Source organism: Pteropus alecto, unplaced genomic scaffold (genome assembly GCF_000325575.1).
Source record: "Pteropus alecto unplaced genomic scaffold, ASM32557v1 scaffold61, whole genome shotgun sequence".
Taxonomy (NCBI): domain Eukaryota; kingdom Metazoa; phylum Chordata; class Mammalia; order Chiroptera; family Pteropodidae; genus Pteropus; species Pteropus alecto.
This window is the reverse complement of record NW_006434835.1, coordinates 4,485,816-4,508,879: the sequence shown is the minus strand read 5'-3', so window position 1 is coordinate 4,508,879 and position 23,064 is coordinate 4,485,816. Positions and strand designations below refer to the sequence as shown.

The 23,064-nt window shown below is 47.9% G+C and overlaps 2 protein-coding genes and 1 long non-coding RNA gene across 4 annotated transcripts in view; 1 reads left to right on the top strand and 2 right to left on the bottom strand.

Moving 5' to 3' along the window:
• Positions 1 to 12,344, top strand: part of ADAM17 (ADAM metallopeptidase domain 17) — a 37,013-nt gene extending 24,669 nt beyond the window's left edge. For both annotated transcript variants that reach the window (XM_006910225.3, XM_025045655.1), the window contains exons 11-19: positions 432 to 584; positions 2,363 to 2,562; positions 3,470 to 3,573; positions 5,177 to 5,311; positions 6,913 to 7,043; positions 7,777 to 7,855; positions 8,518 to 8,606; positions 10,192 to 10,242; positions 10,724 to 12,344. In XM_006910225.3, coding sequence (XP_006910287.1) covers positions 432 to 584; positions 2,363 to 2,562; positions 3,470 to 3,573; positions 5,177 to 5,311; positions 6,913 to 7,043; positions 7,777 to 7,855; positions 8,518 to 8,606; positions 10,192 to 10,242; positions 10,724 to 11,074 — 1,293 coding nt within the window. In that variant the 3' untranslated portion in view covers positions 11,075 to 12,344. The remainder of the gene's footprint in view (positions 1 to 431; positions 585 to 2,362; positions 2,563 to 3,469; positions 3,574 to 5,176; positions 5,312 to 6,912; positions 7,044 to 7,776; positions 7,856 to 8,517; positions 8,607 to 10,191; positions 10,243 to 10,723) is intronic.
• On the bottom strand, positions 7,884 to 8,523 carry LOC107195558. Its single transcript, XR_001516745.2, has 2 exons — positions 8,203 to 8,523; positions 7,884 to 7,976 (listed from the first exon to the last, which is right to left on the bottom strand). It is a non-coding gene; the product is annotated as an uncharacterized LOC107195558 (long non-coding RNA).
• A 218-nt stretch (positions 12,345 to 12,562) lies between the features above and the next one.
• IAH1 (isoamyl acetate hydrolyzing esterase 1 (putative)) overlaps positions 12,563 to 23,064 on the bottom strand; it is an 11,199-nt gene continuing 697 nt past the window's right edge. Inside the window, exons 2-6 of the mRNA XM_015588129.2 lie at positions 21,986 to 22,038; positions 17,875 to 18,023; positions 15,563 to 15,724; positions 13,710 to 13,831; positions 12,563 to 12,828 (exon numbers count right to left, since the gene is read on the bottom strand). Coding sequence (XP_015443615.1) covers positions 12,646 to 12,828; positions 13,710 to 13,831; positions 15,563 to 15,724; positions 17,875 to 18,023; positions 21,986 to 22,038 — 669 coding nt within the window. The 3' untranslated portion in view covers positions 12,563 to 12,645. The remainder of the gene's footprint in view (positions 12,829 to 13,709; positions 13,832 to 15,562; positions 15,725 to 17,874; positions 18,024 to 21,985; positions 22,039 to 23,064) is intronic.

Below are 23,064 nucleotides of genomic sequence, written 5' to 3'. Positions count from 1 at the left end.
AAGTTCATGGACAGCATTCTGCTCAGCGATGCTGTCGGGTCCAGGATCTTCCCTACTCCCCACCAGCCATTTGAAGCACAAGGCCTTTGTCCTCATGCTTATCACCTCATGGTCACAAAATGGTCACCTTCTGCGTTGTGGAAAGTCAGACAAAGAGCATAGGCTGTCCCTTTTGCAAAGCTCTAGAAACCCTACCCCTGGGCTTCTGCTTATATCTCAGTGGACAGAGCCATGTCCCATGACTGCGCATACGCTCACGGGAACGTGGGGAGGTGGCTGTTTTAGCTGAGTACATTGCTGCCTGAACAGAATTCAGGATTCTTTCAGGATCTGATTAATAAGGACCCTATTTCAGATAGCAGGGCCCAACTGGCCAAAGCAGGTGATGGTTGGGTATTGGGAAATAATGTTTTCTTTACATGCTTTTTAAGGAAGCAGACCTGGTTACAACTCATGAATTGGGGCACAATTTTGGAGCAGAACATGATCCGGATGGTCTAGCGGAATGTGCCCCAAATGAGGACCAGGGAGGAAAATTCGTTATGTACCCCATAGCTGTGAGTGGGGATCATGAGAACAACAAGGTATGTGTCCTTTGGAGCTTCTTTATGTTGTTGGGAAGGAGAGAGGCTAATTATAATGAGCTCAGAGAGGCTCCATTCTAGGCTCCATTCTAGGCATGGAACTGTACGTTAAAAGGTACCTCAAAACTTGGTTGTGTGTTTTTAAGTAAAACATGGTCCATCTAAATCTGGTTAAAGCAGTCCTTTAGGTCTGAATTAATCACGTGTAGATTTGGGCTGCACAGAAAATTAGTAATAGTTTGGGCTTGTGTTGGGGTTCTCGACTGCAGGGTGTGGCGGGCTCGGGCTTTAAGTTAAACACTCCTGTCATTTCACTTACAGTTTCATTTATTTAAACTCCACATTACTTCACAATTTGTGTTTTCATAATCTCGTGCCACAAAATACATCATTTGCCAGACTCTAAGTGCCTATGGGAAGGGCCCTTGCCTTCCTTGCTCCTGCTCTGTCTCCAGCGTCCGGTAGGGGAAGAGGGGTACGTGGCACGTTGTAACCGTGCCGAGTACATAAGTGAGCGCGTCACTGTGAGGGTTTCTGATAGAGTCCACCAGCTGACAGAGTGGCTGCGACTGTGTTCATAGACGTCTAGTGTTTTCATTTCACTCGAAGTTAAGCAGCACCAGGCCTGTGAGGAGAACGTACTGGTTTCGATGCTGTCAGGAGGGCCGGGGCGAGGGCTAAGCGAGTCCGTCTCTAGTCAGGGAAGATGGTAAAGCAGTTGTCCTGACTCCTTTTTTATTTCAGGTCCCTTAAATGTCTTTACTATAAAAATTAATTGGAAGATCCCTTTTAAAACATTCAGTAAGTGTTTCTGTTTAGGGTGGTAGGTCTTGGCTATCTTTCCAAAAGTATGCCATTGCTATCGGATTCACTGGTGATAGTCACCTTTGCAGGGTCCTGTGTTCTCTACTCCTCGGGCTTCATGGCTCTTGTCTGGAGTGAAAGTAAAGCCATTTTAGCAATTGGCAGGGCACTGTGGAGATTCTACCTCAAGAAGTAACTGAGCCTTCCCTGTTTCTTACCCCATTTCAGGCGGTTCAGAAAATGGACTGTTTTAGAGCTCTTGGTTAAACTTCCTGAATACAGAAGGGGGCCTTCCGTGGTTCTGTACTGCAAGCGGGGACACTAGGGTGGTAGAGGCTTCCTTTGAGACACTGGTCACCTTAGAAAACTCAGGAATGTGTTACAGTCTTGGGGACCCTTGAAAACATTTAGGTAACAGTTTAGAATTTATCTTTAACAGACTGCATGTAGTATGCCTCTTACTAAGCTCAACTATTTAAAAACTTTAAACGTGGATCATTCATAGAAATAGCCGGGGAAGGAGGAGGAGGGAAACGGGAAGCAGACCCTGTTCTGCATGCCTGAACCGTCATCTGGGAGGACGATGGTCTGTGCCTGGTTCTCGCTGTCACCGCAGCGTTGCCTGACCCAGGACACCTTCGAGTCCAGCCTGGTGCAGCTCCCGACTCCGTGCGGCTTGTCCTCTCCACGGCCTGGCTGGGAAGTTTGGGCTCGGCATATGCATAACTTGCCTTCCCGTGAGGAGTTTTAGGGTCCTAAGCAAATTCACACCAGCTTTTTCGCGTTGTGCAGAGGGAGATCACCGAGTTTCTATAAATGCACTTGGAGATAGCAGCGACAGAACTTGACGCCCCTTCAGGTGGCTCTGATCGTGACGTTTACATTGAGTTTATTCCTAGAGAAGTGGCGCACACACTTACGTGGGAATCACCTTTTATGTTCTTTTGGGTCCTTGTGGCCTTTCTTCTCTTAAGATGTTTTCAAACTGCAGTAAACAGTCCATCTATAAGACCATTGAGAGTAAGGCCCAGGAGTGCTTCCAGGAGCGCAGCAACAAGGTGTGCGGGAACTCCAGGGTGGACGAAGGGGAGGAGTGCGACCCCGGCATCATGTACCTGAACAACGACACCTGCTGCAACAGCAACTGCACGTTGAAGGAGGGCGTCCAGTGCAGGTGAGATACGGCACCCGGCCGCCGGCGCGGCAGGCTGTCCAGCTACTGCAGATGGGACACGAGGGCTTTTGGAATGGATTAGGGGCGCGGGCATGTGCCTGTGTTGACCCCTTTGCCCTTTACAGCAAGAGAACTGCTTTCTGGAAGGCAGTTTGATGTCGCGTGGCGACATCCTTAGTCTCGCATGCTCCTTGGTATAGCAGCGGCACAGTTCGAAGACTCTTTTCTGAGGAAACAGATGTACAGGAAAGTTGATTGACAAAGACATTCATGTCTACAGCCTTTTATAATAGAATAATGGGAACAGTCAAAATAACAGCCCTGGGAGGCAAATGAATGTATCTATGAGGAGCTAGTGTCACAGAGTCCTGTTTAAGGGCACAGGCCACATGTGGGGAACACAGGTTACATGTTGGAAGGGACCTATGTCTCCATTTTCATGACTTCTGAAAGACCAGTGCGTGGCTTAGAAATAGGAGGGGCAAGCTTAGTTGGCCGCGACTGACAGATGGGGCTGCCTGCAGTGCATGATGACAGTGTGCTGATGGCAAGGTGGCTCGGGCTGCCTAGTTTCTTGACCGTTGGTTGCCTTGCATCCTTTTTTTTTTTAAATTACTATATTAAGTTAATGAAATTATTAAGTTAATGAAAACCAAGGATACCAAGGTGTATTTTTTAGAGTCACTTTGGACCACCCTATACTTTCTGCACTGCTGCTGCCTGATTCCACAGTAGCAAGGGTAGACATGGCGTGTGGAGGCGGTGCAGCACCCAGGAAGTCTGGTTAGGCAGGAGTGGGTGCCCCGGCCAGACCTTGCTCTGCCGTCTTCAGGGCCCTGAAACCAGACTGCAGGTTTGCTGTGGGGTTGTCCTTTGACTTGAACTGTCCCTGTCTGCTCTTCTGCAGTGATAGGAACAGTCCTTGCTGTAAAAACTGTCATTTTGAGACTGCTCAGAAGAAGTGCCAAGAGGCTATTAATGCAACTTGCAAAGGCGTGTCTTATTGCACAGGTATGTCCTCCTGTCGTCCTGGAATGCTTTGCTCAAGCGCGCGCGCGTGTGTTTGGAAAACAAGATTGTTTCATTTGGATGAAAACAACCCTTTTTTAACCTCATGTTCAAAGTTGAGTTGATTATACTCCTTAGTTTGTGGCACACTTGTCACTGGTCTTTTTCATTCACTTCATTTCCATCCCTTCATTCTTCCACTCATAGGTGTCCATTCTGACGTGTAGCATTTGTCTGGATACGTGCATATCCTTGAAACGTAATGTGTTCTTTTGTGTCTGTGTGTTTAACATGCCAAAATGATCCTCTACCTTTTAAACTCAATACCATGTTTTTACAAAGCATCCCTTGTGCTATGTAATATCTGTGTCTTTTTTTATGAGTCTGTTGAGGGCAGCAGCATATGCTGAAAATACAAGAGCAGCACGGAGCGTCTCTGTGAGCTTGCTTCCAGGAGCAGCAAGTTTGTTGACACACTGAATGCCCACCGCCCGTAGAGGGTTAGACCAGAGGCAAGTGGACAGTACCTAAGGAAGTATATATTAGGTACTTAATGAGAGGCTGCTTTAGTTTGAAATAGGGCAGATTTCAAGTTTTGTGTCTCTGCTCCACAGACCTTAAAGTTGGAATTCTTTTGATGGGTTCCGTCCTTCCGCCGAAAGGCTGGGGGCCTCAGAGCTGGGGGGGCACATGCCATTGTTTTCATGTGGCTTTTCTCTTCTTGTGTTGACTTTAACTGCTTGTGCTGCTCATTTTCCAGAATGAGTCACTCATTGCGTCCTCTCTTCCAAGTTTAACATCCTTTGATGACTTTTCTTTGTTCTTGAGACTCGATTCATTCAAGAAACATTCGCGATGCACGTACAGTGTGCTGGGGTTGGACGTAAGCCTTGTCCTTAATAGGTTTGATCTGTGCTCTGGGGAGCACGCCCACTGCTGGGGTGGGGGCGACAGGAAAGAACTGTAGGTGATCAAACAGTGCCGAAGGTGAGCTGGAAGAGAAGTATGTGTGATGGAGCGTGACGGGGTGAGGGTCACCAGCTGAGGTAGGGTCCTCAGGGGAGGTCTCAGGAGAGATGAATCTAAAGGGAGAGAAAAAGCCAGCCGATCTCCCCCGGGCATTCCGGGCAGAAGGAACAGCCCGTGTTAAGGTTCTTAGGTGAGGAAGACCGTGGCGGGCGAGGAAGGCGGAGGCAGGCCCTGTGGCAGAAGCACGTGGGCGCGGGAAGTGGGGGCCCAGGCCCCCATCAGCGCCCAGAGGGAGTTCGCTTTTGGTCTGCGTAACAGCGCTAGGCGTTTGTTTCACTAGAGTTAATAGGACGCTGCTGTTTTTTAGACGTTATGTTTCATAATAAAAAGGCAGGAGCAGAACACGTGGAATGTTAACTGGTGGCTGGAGAGAGGCCTGGGGACGGGTGGAGACACCTGGGATCTTGGCACGCAGTGCCCGTTGGCGACCAGACGTAGGCCACAGCTACCCTGCTGTGGGCCACCTTGTCCCCTCCGCCAGGCCCAGTGTCCAGTGTCATGAGAATCCACGTGGCATGCCCCGTAGCATGGAGCCTTGCTTAGCAGTGGGCGACTCATGGGTCCCATGTGCTTCCAGGGAACAGCAGCGAGTGTCCCCCTCCTGGAAACGCTGAGGACGACACCGTGTGCCTGGATCTCGGCAGGTGTAAGGACGGGAAGTGCGTTCCGTTCTGTGAGAGGGAGCAGCAGCTGGAGTCCTGCGCGTGTAATGGTGAGCACACTTCCCTGCACTTGGCCAGGATGGTGGTGAGAACCCTGTGGGGTCAAGTGTGGAGACAGACTCTGGATTCGGGTCTGAGCCTCCACCTTGTCTGCGAAAACTAGTTTTCCTTCTTGCCACATTCGCGGACCGTGTGGTGGGCGTGGGTGTCATAGGAGGGAATTTGTTGTGGGTGGGTGGGCAGACGGAGGTCTGTCCTTGTCCCCCACCCCCGTGTCATACACGCTGTGAGAGCAGCAGGAGCTGTCTGTGTTGCTGTGATGCCCCTTCGGGACATCACTAGAGAGCTGATTCCCGCACTGACCCCTGTCGAGGTGTCTGCCGTTGTGGACAGGGCTGGGCCTGCTGCCCTGTGCTCTCTGCCGGAGGCCCGGGGCAGGGGCCTCACTTAGCAGTGGGTGGCAGCATCATGCTGGCCTCAGAAACTTGTCCTCAGGTTTCCACGTGATTGTTGGAACCACTGGGTCTAAGGAGGGGTTGTTGGGTTGACTGGGCTGAGTTTTCTGCCCCATCTTAGAGTTTTGTTGCTTTCAAAACAAAAAACCCAGCAGTCAAAACCAGTGGGTTGGGAGCTCAGTATCCATACAGTGGATTAAGTGGCTCTTCCTGGTGGAGTAACCAGCAAATAAAGAAGATGACACAATAGATGCCAAATAAATAATGTACACATCAGGGGTCCCCCACCTCTGAGCTGTGGACCCGTACTGTCTGTGGCCACATGGCAGGAGGTGATAGGTGGGCGAGCGAGCGAAGCTTCACCTGTATCTGCAGCCGCTCCCCAGTGCCAGCATCACCGCCTCAGCGCCACCTCAGACCATCAGGCATTAGATTTTCATAGGAGTGCTGGTCCCCGGTGCCGCAAAGGTTGGGGACCGCTGATGTACGGTGTGAGTGGCAAAAGGCTTAGGGTGCCCAGTAAGAACACATAGTAAATGCCCAGGAAACGCTCGATAATGAATGGACAGGTTATTGTTTTCCTTTTAAAGTTGTTTTTCCTGCCTGGGTGTCCTGGTTGATTGTGACTTGCCCTCAGTGAGTTTAAATATGGACTCGCCCCAGGGTGAAGCGAAGACCGTCCCAGGCTGCACTGCCAGTTTTGTTGGGCGTTTCCGCTGTTGGTGTGGGTGCCAGTGGCTAAGCTGACGCCTGGTTGTTCCTGTTCCCCACGTGCTGTCAGAGGCTGGCCTCCGTGGAGCAGGTCGCCCTGCACAGGCCGTGGTGCTGTCACACTGGCCACTCAGAGCCACACCCGTGGTGTATGTGTGTGGGCGGCAGTTCTGTCCTAGCTGTGTTGGCTCTGGCTTTCCAGTGTCCTTTAAACTGAGAGGCCAAGGGTCAAAGGCAGCACTGTGACAATGTGACGAAGGGCAACACTTGGTATTACGAAAGCTTAAAGCAGAATAAAGTGCAGTTGTTTTCTGTGTAAATGTTTACCTTGTGGCCTGACTCAGCACTGAGGAGTGCGAGCGCAAGCATTCCGAGTGGTGAAATACGGATAATAGCTTTTGAGATTAAAAATAAACGTGCTCTCTGGAGAGGCAGGGAAGAGAGCCCCGTCCCCGAACTCCAGCTGTGAGGCACTTCCGTTTCAGAGACGGACAACTCCTGCAAGGTGTGCTGCAGGGACCCCGCGGGCCGGTGCGCGCCCTACGTCAACGCCGAGCAGAAGCACTTGTTTCTACGGAAAGGGAAGCCCTGTACAGTCGGATTCTGTGATGTGAACGTGAGTGTGTCCCGCGTTTTCTGTAACAATCAAAAGGGAAGTCTTTATATTAAAAATACTTGATGATGCAAATAGAGGGAAATCAAAACAAAAGCTGCCATGTCCTTTAACCCACTGTCCCTTCTTGTGTAAGAGTCTGTCTGCTGAGGTGTGTGGGTCCACGCTCCCCAGAATAGGGGACCCTGAATCCAGAGACTGGGCAGGACCTCAAGGGGCTTTGGCACAGGTGGGTGGTTTCGGGCAGTGAGTCCCGATGATTTGGCTTTCTAGGTCAATCAGAACACTAACATTCAAAAATGCAAGTTTGATTTTGAAACTGACTGAGTAGGGAATATCTAGAGGCGGCCTGACTCACCAGTCAGACCCTTTGTTCTCTGCAGAAACGTAATTTTATTCGTGCAAAACATGGGCGAGGGTTGAGGGTCAGAGGGGCATCTCCAGGCAGCCAGGTCGTGTCCCACTGAGTGTGCAAGGGTGACCAGCATGGTCCTCACTGGGATGCTATCGTTTGTCTCCCGGTAATTCTAAAGTCACTTGTAAAAGCTGACTGGTTGTGAAGTGTCAGTGACAGCATGTCCTACTTTGTTGAGTACTCATTACCCTTAAATTACTGCTGGTGTCAAACGGGCCCTGGATGTCTGATCTACAAAGGCTTTCTCCTGACAGCTGTTTCCGTGAGGCCATGTACTGTGCGTTTCTTTTAGGGATGATGCTGTACGCTTTCTGTCTGCAGGGCAAATGTGAGAAACGAGTACAGGATGTCATCGAGCGGTTCTGGGACTTCATCGACCAGCTGAGCATCAATACTTTCGGTAGGTGATCTCCCGAGGCGCTGTCTGCTTAGAGCTCAGTTGGTTTCTGTGTTGACATTTGAAGTGTGGCTTCAGACTCACATGCTCCAATCCTGCCGTAGAAGATGGATTTGTTTTGCAACTGCACAGCGTGGATGCACACGTTTTCAGACAAAGAAAAGAATACTTAGTTAAAATACTGGCTTTACTAAAAAATGAACAAGATAGCATAAGCATGGTTCAGTCCTATCACTGTAAATCGGAATCCTGTCTGAGATGAGATTTATTTAAAAGTGGGCCTCAGATTTTGTAGAAGGAGGTACTGTGTTCTGTGGAGCCCATCATTTAGAGTTTAGTCACAGAAATACCTGGAGAGCAGCGACACCGTCTTAAGCGTCGTTGCTGGGGGCAGCCCTCTGTACGCTCCCTCCATTCAGTTACTCCAGGGGTCGTCTTGACCACTCTGTCATCTGTGCATCGGGGCAGTTTCTGAAAGGGACCTGTCGTGTGGGGAGATGCTTAGGTCTCATTTAGGTGGCACTCCTTCCTGTACTGGGTCAGTAGTATCTAGCCAGCAGCCTGTGGCATTTGTCACAATGATTATATTCTAATTATATTCTAAGAGTCTTTTCGATTTATGAAGTATTTTGATCAAGACGTTCGCTCTTTGAAATTGTTCACAGGGAAGTTTTTAGCAGACAACATCGTAGGCTCCGTGCTGGTTTTCTCCCTGCTGTTTTGGATCCCTTTCAGCATTCTTGTCCACTGTGTGGTAAGTCACCATTTATAGGTAACAAAACATTTTCGTAAAATTTAGAGCAAATCCAACCATATAATTTTTGGAGAAAATCTTTTCTTAACAAAATCTGACCTGATCCCTGGGAAAGGATGTCTTGTTAAAAGCCTAGCGGATAGTCTCTTAAAAGAATTCTTGTTTGTGTGCAGATGTTTTATTCTCAGGTATAATTTCTGAGGGATTTTGTACCTGTAAGCACTGGGACCTCTGATGAGTGAAGGTCCCAAACGGGAACATTTTTCGGTGGCTTTGCTGTAATGGAGCAAACATCAAACTTTGGCATTCCCACGGGGGTGCCCTCTGTCCCCCGATCCTTGGCATTATCCTTCCAGCAAATAAGAGCGAGCGGTCTTTTTCATTCCCACTCACGATGAGTAGCTGCAAGTGAGTCAGATTAGGCTTCGTCTGAGGAGCTCCAGGCACCTTGTAAACTTGGGACTCGCTGTCGACATCTTCCTTACAAATCCATTCCCCTTGCCTCGCTTCTCTGGGGGAATGAGAGTTTGTCTGCAGGAGCGATAAGGTCAGACCCGGGCTTCCGGGCTTTCACAGGAGCTCTTGGAGAATTCCAGCACGGTAGCCTCTCCGAGCGCTACCGCCTCCGCTTCTTGTGTTGCCGGTGTCTCGGGCCTGGGCTGCCCCACTGCGCGGCTCCCTCGGGATGCAGAGTGTGGTGGGTGCGGGGAGGAGCGACTCTAGGCAGCAAGCGGCTCTGCTAAAGCAAAGCTGTGTTTAAGTGCCATGGTCAAAGCTTCAACAGGTAGACGACAGTGCCATCCACCATGGCTGCTTTTACTTGAGCGTCACACCTGCTTCGATTACAGTGGAAGTCACACTTTGGACCGTGAGGCCTGACCCTTGTCCGAGCAAAGCTGCTGACGGGAGAGAGGGTGGTGGCCTATTTCTGACTACACAGTATGCTCAGGGCGTCCGGACTAGAAGCCAGGCCTGGGTTCGCAGGCTTAGCCTCCTGCTCGTGCCCGTTGTCATCTGTGACTTGTCAGCCACAGGCAGAGGCTGGGGGCAGTGGATGGAACCATGTGTTCAGCCTTTGTGGAAGTGTGACGTAAGTTATGAGGCCCAGTTACTTCAGGAGTTTGGGCCACAGAAACTGGAAACAGCTGAGTGTCAACAGCTGTGGCGGGCTGGGGCAGAGCGAGGCCAGAATCAAGTGAGACTATGCGTCCAGCCCCTTGGCCTCCGCGATGGCCTGAGGCCAGCGTAGCCTGGCACAGGCTGGGATGGGCCTTAGGTCTGACTGCCGAACCCCCGGGGAGGTGCCCTTGGTATCCTTCTGTCCACAGGGCAATCGCAGAAAAACAGCACTTAAACCTTGCCTTACTTAAAAACGCAGTTCCTTCAAGTGCAAAGGAAACACTTCTAGGCAGGTGGCAGAACTCAGTTTATGCAAAAATGTTCATTCTCATTTACTGAACCTGCTGCCACTTTCCACAACTCCAGGTCCAGGTTCTTCACTCAGTATCAGGAGGAGCCTGGGAGGAAGGCGCACCTCACCCAATTTCGTCTGTGGCAGTGACCTTTTCTCCTGTTGTTTTTCTAGGATAAGAAATTGGATAAGCAGTATGAGTCTCTGTCTCTGTTTCACCCCAGCGTAAGTATGTCGCATGACTCTGCCAAGCAGAGACCTCTGGTTCACTACCGCAGCTGTGGCGGCTCTTTGGGGGAGGTCACGTTGTAGCAGGCAGGGTCGAAGCTGGGTGTTAAGGTCAAGCCCGTGACAGCGGTCACAGTGAACGGATGGAGGTTTAAACAGTAGCGCTTCTCCAGCCCCCCTCCTCCCGCTCAGCTCTGAGCCACTTCGCTGCTCCACACCGACTTATTTTGAGATCTTTTCCTGTCTTGGGATCTTAACTTGATAGTTACTTTTTTTATAAGTTCTCTTGGGTTCTTCAAATGGCATGTCGTCAGGACATTTGAAAGCTAACTTTTTGAGTGACTTCTGAGTTGAGGGAGCCTCACCTAGTGCTCTCCTTAGCATGAGGGATCACGGCACCAACAGTGTGAGGCCGCTGGGTAGGTGAGGTTGGAGCTGTGGGACATGTCAGTCATATTTTACTCCCATGTCTTTCCAGAATGTCGAGATGCTAAGCAGCATGGATTCGGCGTCAGTTCGCATCATCAAGCCCTTTCCTGGGCCCCAAACCCCAGGCCGTCTGCAGCCCTTGCAGCCCGCCCCCGTGATGCCTTTGGTGCCTACAGCCCCAAAACTGGACCACCAGCGAATGGACACCATCCAGGAAGACCCCAGCACGGACTCGCACATGGACGAGGATGGCTTTGAGAAGGACCCCTTCCCAAACAGCAGCACAGCGGCCAAGTCATTCGAGGATCTCACGGACCATCCAGTCACTCGGAGTGAAAAAGCCTCATCATTTAAGCTGCAGCGTCAGAATCGTGTTGACAGCAAAGAAACAGAGTGCTGACTCAGATACTGACGCTCTGAGCTTTGACTTAAGTGTGCAAAACGTTTCCATAGATTTGACCTAAAATCACTGCATATATTTTGTGAAGATTTGCGAGCTACAAGGAAGTAACTTCCCAGCAGTGCTGGCCATGTGTTTGGACTTCCTTCTCTCTGTCGTACTCGTGTGGTTAGGCCCTCTCCTTGTGGACAGGTGAGGTGAATCTAGCTTATTTTGAGGCTTTCAGGTATTAGTTTTGATCTTTAAGATATCCTTCAACCTGTGGTGCAGAAGTGAAAATACAGCTGGATCAGGTTATAAGTATTTCCATTTTTGTAAATCAACCTTTTATATTGGTAACAGCGCCGATTAGGGAAATGGTCAGTTTTCTTTTTCATGCACTGTAGTGATCCGCCGAATTCGAGGCACTTGGCAGTTACTCGTGAGGACAACTGGAACAGATGTTTTACCTCTGAGTAAGGATGGGGATGAAACCAAGCTATAAAACAATCTGGTCTAGTGAGTTGCAAATAGCCAGTCAAATTTACAGAATCCTGCCAACTCTTCAGGGCCCTAATTTCCTGGGCAGTTTTTTTATGTTTTATAAGTATCTTCATGTATTTCTAATACTGTTGTTTAAATAATTCACCATAGAACCTAAACTACAAAATAAGAGTATGGTCGTCTCTTTTTCAAACACTACTGGTCAAGAGGGCATGTGAGGTTTCCTGTCCAAAGAACAGGTGGTTCTGGGTGGGCCAGGGTGTGATGTGCTGGCCAGTGGAGGGAATGCTGCCTCACAAGGCTTTATTTCTTTGCCAGTGATTCTCAATCACCCTGTGTACTAACCTGCATGCAAGTGGACGTTTGCATTACTTCTTGCGTTAGGATTCTGGGCCGTGTGCATTTACTGTGTGAAGGATAAGTCATCAGATGAATTCTGATTTCCTTAAAATTATAGTAAAAAGCTTTCTCCCTGTAAGTACTGAAATTTGCTCATCAGTCACCATGGTTAAATGAGTTAACTTGTAAACTGAGGGCACTTAACCAACCTGTGACAAAGTGTCATTTTTACTAAGGACGTTTGTTACGCAGATACCTGTTACACTAATACTTGAACTTATACCTTGTGGTATTTGCTGTCTTTTAACTAGTCGTGATTATATTTTAGTTACACTCTTGGAATCTGATGTAAAGAGTGAGGTGTGTGGGTGTATGCGTGAGTGAAGCAGTTCCCAGCTGAGTGTAAGAATACCATTTTTATAAAATTGTGACTTTTTAAAAAACAAAACTGTCTTTACCTTTTTTCCACTTACAGAATTAAGCTGCTCAGGGGGTATTCTGTAGCTGTGGCACTGATGACACCTGCATCAATCAATAAATATTTAATATCAAAACAATGTACCTAGGTACAAAGCTTCCCTGAAAAATAATGCTTTTATTAATCTCGGTAGCAAATGTCAGTGTTTTTTGTTTCAGGGTTCTAAGAAAAAGTTTGAGAAAAAAATATTCGTTGATCACTTATCTTGAGATTTTTATGCACTGGTGACATCTCATTCTGTAAATTAACAGCCAGCCTTGGTTATTGGTGGCTAATGGTCCCCATCTCCCAGAAGACTGAGTTCCGGCTTTGCTTCTGCTATGTCTCTCCAGTAAGGGAGCAGCAACGGTAGGGAAGAGACTTTCTTCTCTATCAAAGGCCAGAGGTGTGAGAACAGAAACTCATTTCCCTTCGGTGACAAATGCAGTCCATCTGACAAATAGGATGAGAAGTCCTGCCAAGGGGGAAGAGGGCTCAGTTAAAGGTGTGCGACTAAGGTGTCTAACGCCCGTGTGTAGATGACATGCATGTTACAGACATTAAGCACCTGTGCTGAGACATCCTTCCAGAGAGGCTGAGAGTGAATGTGGCACATTAACGTAATCGACAAAAGGAAGTGTGTTGTGTTAGAGCTCAGGGCCCGGTCTGCCGGCTTGTTTTGGACTCTTAGGAAAGTTATTAGGTGGAAAGAACCCATGTGACCCAGGCTGGGGCAGTCACTGCTGGCCTAGGGTCCCACCTCCCCGGGACACTGACCGTGTGGCCTGCGAGTTCATGGCTTTCACAGACTAGGATTCTGATTCTAATGGCGCTTTCCCAGACCTTCATTTTCACTTGTGTTGACACCCAGGAGTGGGACTGCTGGGTCCTGGGTGTTGTTAACTCAGCCGGTCTTCCTGAGTGGCTGCCCATTCTGCAGGGGGATCAGCTTTTTACCTTCATAATTTGTAAGTGGGCTTTCTGGCTTTAAAGACAATTAGAACTACATACCTTAAAATACAAATTTAGCCAGTACCATATTCTACTAAATCACTGTTTTGTCTGGTAACAAGCTTTATCCTCCCCCCACTCCGTATTATAAAAACCTGGCCTGGATGTTCTTAAACATGGACCATTTACTCATTTATTTCACTACATGCTAATGGTTAAAGGGCTTCCTACAGCTCAGGCACCAGGTCAAGCAGTGTGCTGGGTCTGCAAGACATCCCGGACCCCCTATGTCCCAACTTTAACTGGTGAAAGGGACAAACCATCTTTGCCCCTCAGAGCCACACACAGCTGAGTCATTTCTGTGGGACCCTACTCACCCCAGTAGGACTGAGCAAGCCACCCTACCTGCCCATCCTGCTGCATCAAGGCCCACAGGTCAAGCACGTCAGTCCCACAGTCCCGGGCGACACGTAAGCAGCCACTGGCGTATTCACCCACCACTGAGTTCAGGCGATTTAACTTGCAGCCTATTGAGAGAAAACGCAGGTGGCAACTGATAACCAAGTACCAGGCCTGGTGCAGGTTCTACTGACCTGGATGGACAGTTGCTCAGTTCTAGGACACTGGCCCGGGACCGGCGTGTGGGGATAACACAAGGAAGGGCCTCACAGGTTACTGTACAGTTCAGAGGACGAGGGAGCCTTACTGGTCACCATGGCCTCCTGAGGACACTGTGAACAGAGGTCCAGAGGCAGGAAGGACCCCAGGGGAGCCAGGCTGGTGGCCAGTAAGGAGTGCTGTGCCGAGACCCCTGAAGTTTTATATGTAAGAAGCCCCTACGCTATGGTGGAAACATCACTTGTAGACTTTCGACCAGAGAAGGTGTAGGCACGAATGTCGTTAAGGCTAACTCGAGGGTCAGCAAACATTCTCAGCAAAGAGCCGGACAGTAAATAACTTCAGGCTTTGTGGCATATGCTCTCTGTTGGCAGCTACTTGACCCTGCGTTGTAGCTCAAACGTAGGCAGAGACAGTAGGAAACCAGTGGGCTTGGCTGGCTTCAATAGAATGTCATTAGCTGTCGCCACTGGGTCGTAGTTTGCTGACCCCCAATCTAATGTGGCAATTCTCAAACTTAAGTGGATGACACAGTCACCTGGAGGACTTACTGGGCCCCACCCGAGAGCTCCAAGTTCCCAGGTGGTGCTGATCTGCTAAGCTAGGAGCACACAAGAACCATGTCGATGGCCCAAAGCCTGGCTGAATAAAAACAGTAATATTTTACACCAGGACCCAATGCACACACATCTACGCGAGTGACACAAGTCTCAAAACAATGCCTGTGTTCTAGATACTGATTTTTTTCTATTATGTTCCATTAAAAAAATGCCCTAAGACACTTAGTTTCAATAACGACAAATGGGTTGTGACCTGCAATTTGAAGAGCACTGACCCGTCTAACAGCTCTGGCCATCGGCTCAGCATGAACATGTCCTGCACAGCAGACTTACTATGGGACAGGCCGTCCCCGATGCAGGCAGAGAGCACTGGGATGGCACCCACTGGGGCTCTGCTTTGCCCTCTGGAGCCAACAGCGGGCCTCTGTCCTCCCTCTGCCCTCTCCACTGTGCTCCTGGGGAGTGCTCCTGGACATCGCTAGATCCTGCTTTGGTACTTTCCACAGACCTCTCTCACTGCCTCAATGCCACTGATGACGCTGCTGCAAACACCTGACATGACTCCCTCGCTTCATGGCTTAACAGACCGGAACTGGGTTCTAGTCATTTCTGTATCTTGAGCACCTGGCCATGGCCTGGCATAGCATGCAAAGGTGCAAAGAGGAACAGCCAGTGGGGATGGAAGTGCCTCCGGTGGCAACAAGGCAGACACCTCGGCCTCAGCACCAGGCAGAGACCACACCACGCACCTGGCTGTTCTGAGATGCTTGCTCAGCTGTCAGCATGGTTCTCAGTGGCTTCGTGAGCATCCTGGAGTTTGGCCAGGCCAGGGGCCCAACCCAGGAGTTTGGCCAGGCCAGGGGCCCCCCCAGGGGTCATCCAGAGTGAGGCTCCCTTTTCTGTGTTGACAGTTCTCAGAACGTAAGAGAAGGTATACTTAATTTTAACGTGTTTACTGAACACAGACTGGCATGGATTTACAGACCCCAAGAACCTGAGACCCACAGGCTGGACACCCCCATCCCATCTAGGTTCTCCCTGGGCCTCACGTCCAGCCCCGTGAGCATGCCATGTGTTTACCTTTTGCGAGGCACTCCTTTTCCCACGCTGCCTCACAGAGAGGGGGTGGCGTGATGAGAATGACCCTGTTCTCTGGGACGTCCACGGATCTCAGATACTGCACTATGCTCTTTAGATTCGCCACGTACTCGTCCAGGGGGATGTGCTGCTTGGGGTTCTCGTCTGTTCGGGAGGAAGGTGGATCCTTTAACCCAAACGCAGATTTGTTTACGTGACAGTGAAGATTAATACACGTTCACAAATACGTATGACTCCTGATGTCGCTGGGGAATTGTCTAGTACCCAGGACAGGACGAGAAGGGGGAAGAGCTCAAGCACACAGTTCTTCCTAAAATAAGACTTCGACAACAGTCCTTCCGGCTCGGGGCCCCGGAAGCACTCTCATCTTTTCTCCTCTCATGGCCATACGGCTATTAGAGGAATTTGTGAAGAAGTAAGAGCCCAGGTTGTGGAGTGAGACCGCCCAGGTGCTATCCTGGCTTTGTCACATGCCCCTGGCCAAGTGCCCAACCTTTCTGTACCTCAGTTTCCTCACTGGTAAGATGAGGATGAAAATAGGGTCTATCTCATGGGGTGACTATGAAAATTACATCAGCTGAGTGTGCAAAGCATTTACAGTGAGGTGCCTGCCACGAAGGAGGCACTAAGTGTCGGCTTCTGCTTCTGCCGTTATGGTCACAAAGGATCACTTCTGATGGGCCACACGTAAGAATCACAGAGCTCGCTGCAGGCCACGTGCAAACCACACGCAGGTGTGATTACATTAGGAACAGAAAATCACTCACGATCCTACCACCCAGAAAACTACTGTTGGCAGCGAGATGCACCTCTTTCCGGCGTCTTCCACGTTGATATGCATACTTAAAAAAATGGGGCCCCATTAAAGATAAATGACCACGTTGTGCTTTTTTTTCACATGACATTATGAGCACTTGTTTCCATAAATAGTCCTCAAAAATGTGTTAGGGCGACCACAGTTGAAGCTTCTAATTCCTTACTATGCTGCCTGTTTCGCCATTATCGATGACGTGTCCCCGGCTGCCTGTGAGCATTTCCCTGGGCTGGGTTTCTGGCCGCGGGAGGTCCTGCGCGCACGCCCCCACGCGGCTTTCAGAAAGATGGCAAGCCTGCCCTCCGGGACGTAAGGGAGGCCCAGCCCGCTCCACACTCGTCAGCTCTATACCTATCACTGCTTAAAAGTGCTTTCCCATTTGAGTCAAAAAAGCAGAATTCCTTAATTTGCCTTTTTTGGGGAACTGAAATTTTCACTCGTTCTCAAACGTATTGACTTAAAATTCTCCTTTTGGAGTATCTATTCTTGCTTTTGCCTATTTTTCTATTAGTGTAAATTTTTTTCTTGATTTACACATTAAAGACCTTAACCTTCTGATTGCCATGTTTCCGCAAATATTTTCCTCAATGTGTCATTCTTTTTTTATAGTTTTGACATAAGCTGTTTTATTTCACAAACCTATTTTTCCCTTTGTAATTCCCTCCACTGCTTTCATGCTTTACAGTGTTTTTCCCTAGCCTGAATTTGATAAAACGTAACCCTTCCTTTCTGAGTTTGCTTTCTTCTGGTGCTGATGTACGTGCAGCTATGCCTTCGCCTCCCTCCAGGCGGTTGGCTTTGTCTCCACTACCTGAGCTTAGTCTCCTTCCGTCATCACCAGCCTGAGTTGTCCCCACAGTGTGCCTGTGACTAGCAGGAAGTGCTGCTGGGAGGAGAGAAGCGACGGCACTGGATAAACCTTTGGAAGGTGCCCAACGTCCCAAAGTCAAGGCTGACTCTTCTTCATGCCGCACAGAGGGCTCTCCTGTCAGAGGAGGAAGACAAAGGCCTCCACACGGTCGGTCACTTTTTCCTCTAGTCACAGCAGCAGCTCTGAAAACGTGAGGGATGTGCCTCCTGCTCCCAACCCGTTTGCCGTCAGCCAGGCTTCCTATCTGCACCTGGGTCCGGGGCAGCTGCCCTGAGCTGCCCCTTCATTAGTGACTCAGTACGAGGTGTAGGGCGAGCGCTGTGCTGCCAACACATCAACCAGAGGGAAGAGCGAGACACCGGGCACAGCACCACAGGGCTGGGAACCAGGGAGCACTTGGCACTTGGGGTCTGCTAGCGACCCAGGCATGTAGAGAATAGGTCGGGCATAAAATTCACTGACATTAGAGACAGAGGAAGTACACGTAAGTACTCGGGACTCATAAATTCGGCAAAACTTAGCTTTTAGGAGACAAGTAAATAGTGTATACATTTAAGTTTGCTATAACAAAAATTAAAAATGAACTAGAAAATACAAAAATGCCTTTACCTTTTAGTGCACTGTCGTTGGCACCAAAGAAAATTGTAACTGCTACCGGATTGTCTAAAATGTTCCCTTTCTTGATTAATCTTGGAAGGATAATTTTGGCCCATCTGGTATTATAGCCTGAAAAGCCACGATTCAGAACATCACATTTTCTGAAATGAAAAATTAAAAAATAAATAAATAAATAATGAATTGTGGACAAAACTGTTTTCGGTCCCCCAACCAACCTTCAGTGAGGATGTGCTCTCTGGGCTCGTCCTGCCCTGCTCTGCCGACGCCCCAGGTTTCAGCCAGGAAAGAACAGCTAGCCTTCCTCAAGGCATTCCAAGACAACGGCAAATCTGCCATATTCCTCGAGGGAGGTTATGGATAATTACAAACGAAAGGACTATGATTTAGTCTGCAGACTAGCTGATTTCTCACGTGGTACAGACAGGTGCTTTCAAAATGGAGTTTACAGCAGATAGGCATTAACCTGAGCAAGCACCTTAGGTAGAAAGTCACCTGTAGCTGGAACTCACATGTAACAATGGTTTGTTTCATGAGGGTAAGTGTATAGAATTTCTTTTTTTTTTTTTTTTTACAGACTATTTTCTTAGAGTTTTAGGTTTATAGCAAAATCGAAGGAGGTACAGAGAGCTCCCACTTACCCCCTTCCCCCACTCACGCAGTGCCTCTCCATGAGCAACATCAGCGTGGGGCATTAGTTACAAGTGACAAACCTATTTTGACCATTATTATCAACCAGTGGTTTTGTTTGAAATAATTTTAGTAAATATAATCATTCTGTTTCACTTTAAACCAGTTCATTAACAGGCATTTTTTCCTTTTTAAAAACATATGATTTGGTTCACGGTACTGTATGGTATAATGAAAAAAAGCCATGGATCTTAGCTGGTTGCCAGGGTTTGAATCCCAGTCCCTTCAATTAGCAGCTGTGACCATGGGTACGTCAGTAGACGTTTAAAGTGGTCCAGAATAAAAAAAAATTTTTAAATGAATCTTGGAGTTCATTTTATGATTAGCAAATTGTGTGGTTCATGCTGGTGTATGGTTCAAATTCCTGCACATAAATAAGCAGAGATGCCAGGCCACCACTGAGGGACTGCGGGCTACGTGGCCAGGCAGCAGAGGCCAAAGAGCAGCAGGAAGGGACTCGGTTTTGACACTACTATGAAAGCTTCCGAGGACAGCGACGAAAAGATTCGGCTACATTTATTTCTGAGCGTGACTCGGGGTGTTCTGTGTGTAATGGAATCCTCTCAAACTGACAAGGTGAGCCCGTCTCACAATCGTCCAATGAGCAAGAACAGCACTTGAAAAGCAAAGGGCAAAACAGTGTCCCCCTCAGGCCTGTGCAGTGTGGTCGCAAAGCTGCAAGGTCTAGAATCAGAGTGGCCAGTGCCCCTGAAGGGCAGTGAGGCCATGGCCACCTGCTTGGTTTTTCTGAGCCTCGCTGTCCCCACCTGTAAAAGACAAACGCTAACACCTAACCCACAGCTGCCATATGTTGAGGTTATGTAATAACCCGTTATGTCAAGGTGAAATCCAGAGAGCTCAACATATGGCAGCTGTTGCAGACTTTTTGAAAAAATCACCTAAGGAGGCGTGAAGCGGGGAGAGCTGTGAGGCTCAGAACTGTGAAGGGTCCCTCTGAAAGGGAAGGACATTTGCATTTCCCTTGACCGAATAACAATCAGCAGTGCCGAAGTTACTCAAAAAGCTAAAGAAATGGAAAAATTAAAAGCTTTTATATAAATTCATGGCTAATAATAGGTATTAAGTGTAGGTGAAGGCAGGAAAAGCTAAATGATTTCAAACATATAGGCTCTGAAAGATTGCCTTCCAGAAAAATGGATATTAGGTGTTTTATAAATGGCAACAGGCAAAGGTACTCTTTAAAAGCAAATAATGGAAGCTTTTAAAAATTGAAAAAGGTGAGTTTATTCTATCTCCTTCAAACCAAGTATTTTTTGGTTAACGAAATACTTTGATAAGGTTAAAATTAAAATATAGCAATAAAGTTTAAAAGTTTTAAATGGATTTAAGAATTAAATCATTAACTTTTGTTGATAAAAAAAGATCTCAGTTGAAGATAAAACTTAAAGGTGTCACTATGAACACAATTACATATTTTAAATGTGCTAGCCACGTAATTAGTACAGGAGGGCAGTCACGGCGTCTCCCCTCAGACTCAGAAATTAGGGTAAATGAAAGCACTGAATCCGCTGAGGGCTGTGCGGATGGCTGAAGTGGACATTAGGGGCCTAGGTCTACAAAAGATTCACCCCAAGTACTAATGTGGCCACAGACCGTGTGTGTCCATCAAAAGGGTAGCTGTTTGGTATGGAATAGAAAGGGTCAGTTCTGGCACTAAAGGAGGGTGGACTTGAATTGATTGGTCCCCCTGCAGTGAAAGCAGATGCCAGTCACCCTGCAGGGTCCCTATGACAGAACCCATTGTGCCCCACACAGCCTCCTAGCACTCCTTGGAAGAACACGGGCTCGGTCAGCCAGCGTCAGTGTCCCCTCCACCTGGCTTCTATCTTTTGTTCCCTGAGTGTGTCCAGGAGAGAGAGGCATTCTTGGTGGGTGGAGCCCGAATGGGGCAGAATTCGCCCAGGTGAGGCCACCTTGTGGGCTCAGCCAGCAGCCACTCAGTTTTGTGCTTTGTACAACAGGATGCTTTTAAGTTATATAAACAAGGCATAACAGACCACACATTGTCTCCAACTTTGCCCTTTCTTGTAATTACTTTAAGTTCTGAAAAATAATTACTTAAGTGGTCTTTTAGCACTCATACTGGTAAACTCAATTCTGATAAGATTTTCGAGCTCAAGTTAACTATGAAACTATTTACATGCTGGAGAAATTTGAAATGCCTGGAGTTTTTCAGGCCACTTGAATAATTAGCTTTTCAATATCTTCTATTTGCTCAGAAATGGTTAACAGACTAAACGGTTATGGGATTACTAAAATAAAAGCACTTGCCAAGTTCCAGGCTCAGCTAAGCTGGCATGAGCAGGTGACCCTGACAGCTCCAGAGGCTCAGCAGGATGCGCTCTGGAGCCAAGCCACCTGCCACGTTGTAGTTGCATGAACCTTGTCATTTATTTAACCTCTCTCCATCTTTTCTCAGCTATACAATGAGTAAGAGAATAATAAAATTATAGGATACTGGGAAAGATTAAATGAGACAATACACATGAAGCATTTTAAAACAATTTCTGGCATCTGGTAAATATTAAATAAGAGCTAATATAGCCCCATTTTACAGAAGAGAAAACAGGAATGAAATGATACTTTCATGTTTTTAGATTAAGTCCACTTAAACAGAGAAAACAGTAACAGAAAAGGCTGGAAGGTCAATTTTTCATTTCTAGTTTAGGAGAAAAATGAAAGAAAGTAAAGATATTTTCAAACACATTTCACATTTAGAAATAACTTAAAATGTTTTCTTAGTGTGTTAACACTGATAAAAAAATCATCAATGATAAACCAGTAGTACACCCAGCTTATTTCTTCTAGAGGAAAAAACAAATCTCTTGTTGATCAGTTCACTGATACCCCAAACATAAACATTTGTGTCTGCTGTTTTCAATGTGGAAAATATTTATAATCATTTTATTAACCTCTTCAGTTAGGGTATTGTTTCCCTTTTAATGGCTTCCTTAGCATACATGCAAATTAAGTTTGGCAAAAAAATACCCAAATCATTACTATATTTTATAAAGAAAATTTTTTTGGGGGGGGAAACCTCTCCAAAAATGAACACAACTTTGTTAATGTATCCTTTTTTCAAATGAATGCCTCATCAATCATTTAAATCATACCCACCATAATAACTTGTTTCTTTTCGGATGGTGAATTAGATGGTGTTTTGTTTTGTTTTGTTTGATCCAGCCCCCTAACACATTTTTCACAACTTTTAGGGATTGCTTTCACTTCGTGGCAAAGTTCTGCTGCCATGGCAAGCCCACATACACACTGACTAGGACAGGCCAGCAGAGGAGGAACTTACTGTCTGAAACTTTATCATTTACCCTCTTTTCCTGAGATACGAACATCTATTCCATCAATAAACACTCAAGTATCAATTAGAAACTATTCTCACCTGGCAAGTCTGTCAGCCAGTGATGCTCCCCATCCACCCTGATGGAAGGAAAACTGAAAGAAGAAAAGTTAACGTGAGCAGGGCATTCTGCTCGGCCGTCCTGCGTTCCCTTCGCACTCCCTGCCCCTTGGCCTCCATCCTCCTGGTCGCTCAGAGGTCGCTAGAGGGATTCCTGCAGCCACGCCTCAGCAACTCTGGGAATCAGAGCCCTCGTCTCCAGCAACTGGATTTGAGTCAGTGTCTACATTTTACTGAAATCTAGTATTAGAGTCACTGTTATCTAGAAAAGCTACTCAAAAAAATCTACGTGTAAGAGATAAAAGCAACGGTATGTTCGGTTAGGAAATGAAGTCCACGCTACACCTTTCTGCAGCTGAACAGTAAGAAAATTAATTACAGAGCTCAGGGTGAACATCTTTTGGTGAACATCTTTTGGTAAACGTTCCCGAAGAATTTGGAACGCCCTTACTGCTCAGATGCCTAAAAATTGTTATTATTGGCATACACAGAAAATTCGTTTATGAAACTGAATTTTAGGGGGGGAAAAAAATCACAGGAAAGTAATTTTAAAAATATGCTCCCCCTCTGAAGAAAGAACGTGTATTTCCACGGTTTTCCTTGGTGTGAGTTAAAATGATTTCGGATGAAAAGATGATCTACTTTACTCCTGGAGACATTTTATTCGAGATCAACCCTACCCGCCACAGGAAGCACAGAGTGAACTGGTTCCCAGTGTGTCCGCATGGGACCGGCCGCCCAGAACTGCGGGAAGCGAGCCAGCCGCCAGCGGGGTCTGTGCAGGTGGCCCCCTCGGGGCCAGAAGGCGCTGTGGGCGACGAAAGCACGCTCGGTGCAAAAGAGCTGCCACTGACGAGGAGGACACTACGAATACGGCGACGCGCCTCGGCTCGCGCCAGGCTCCCCCAGATCCCCACGAAAAGTGACAAAGCGCTGCGAGCTCGGGCTCTGTCACTCCCCGGCGCGGCCTGGACAAGCCCCTTCACTCCCCACACTCATCTGCACGGCAGCGCTGGGACTGAGGAAACCTGCGGGCAGGGGCTGCGGGGCGCGCCGCCACC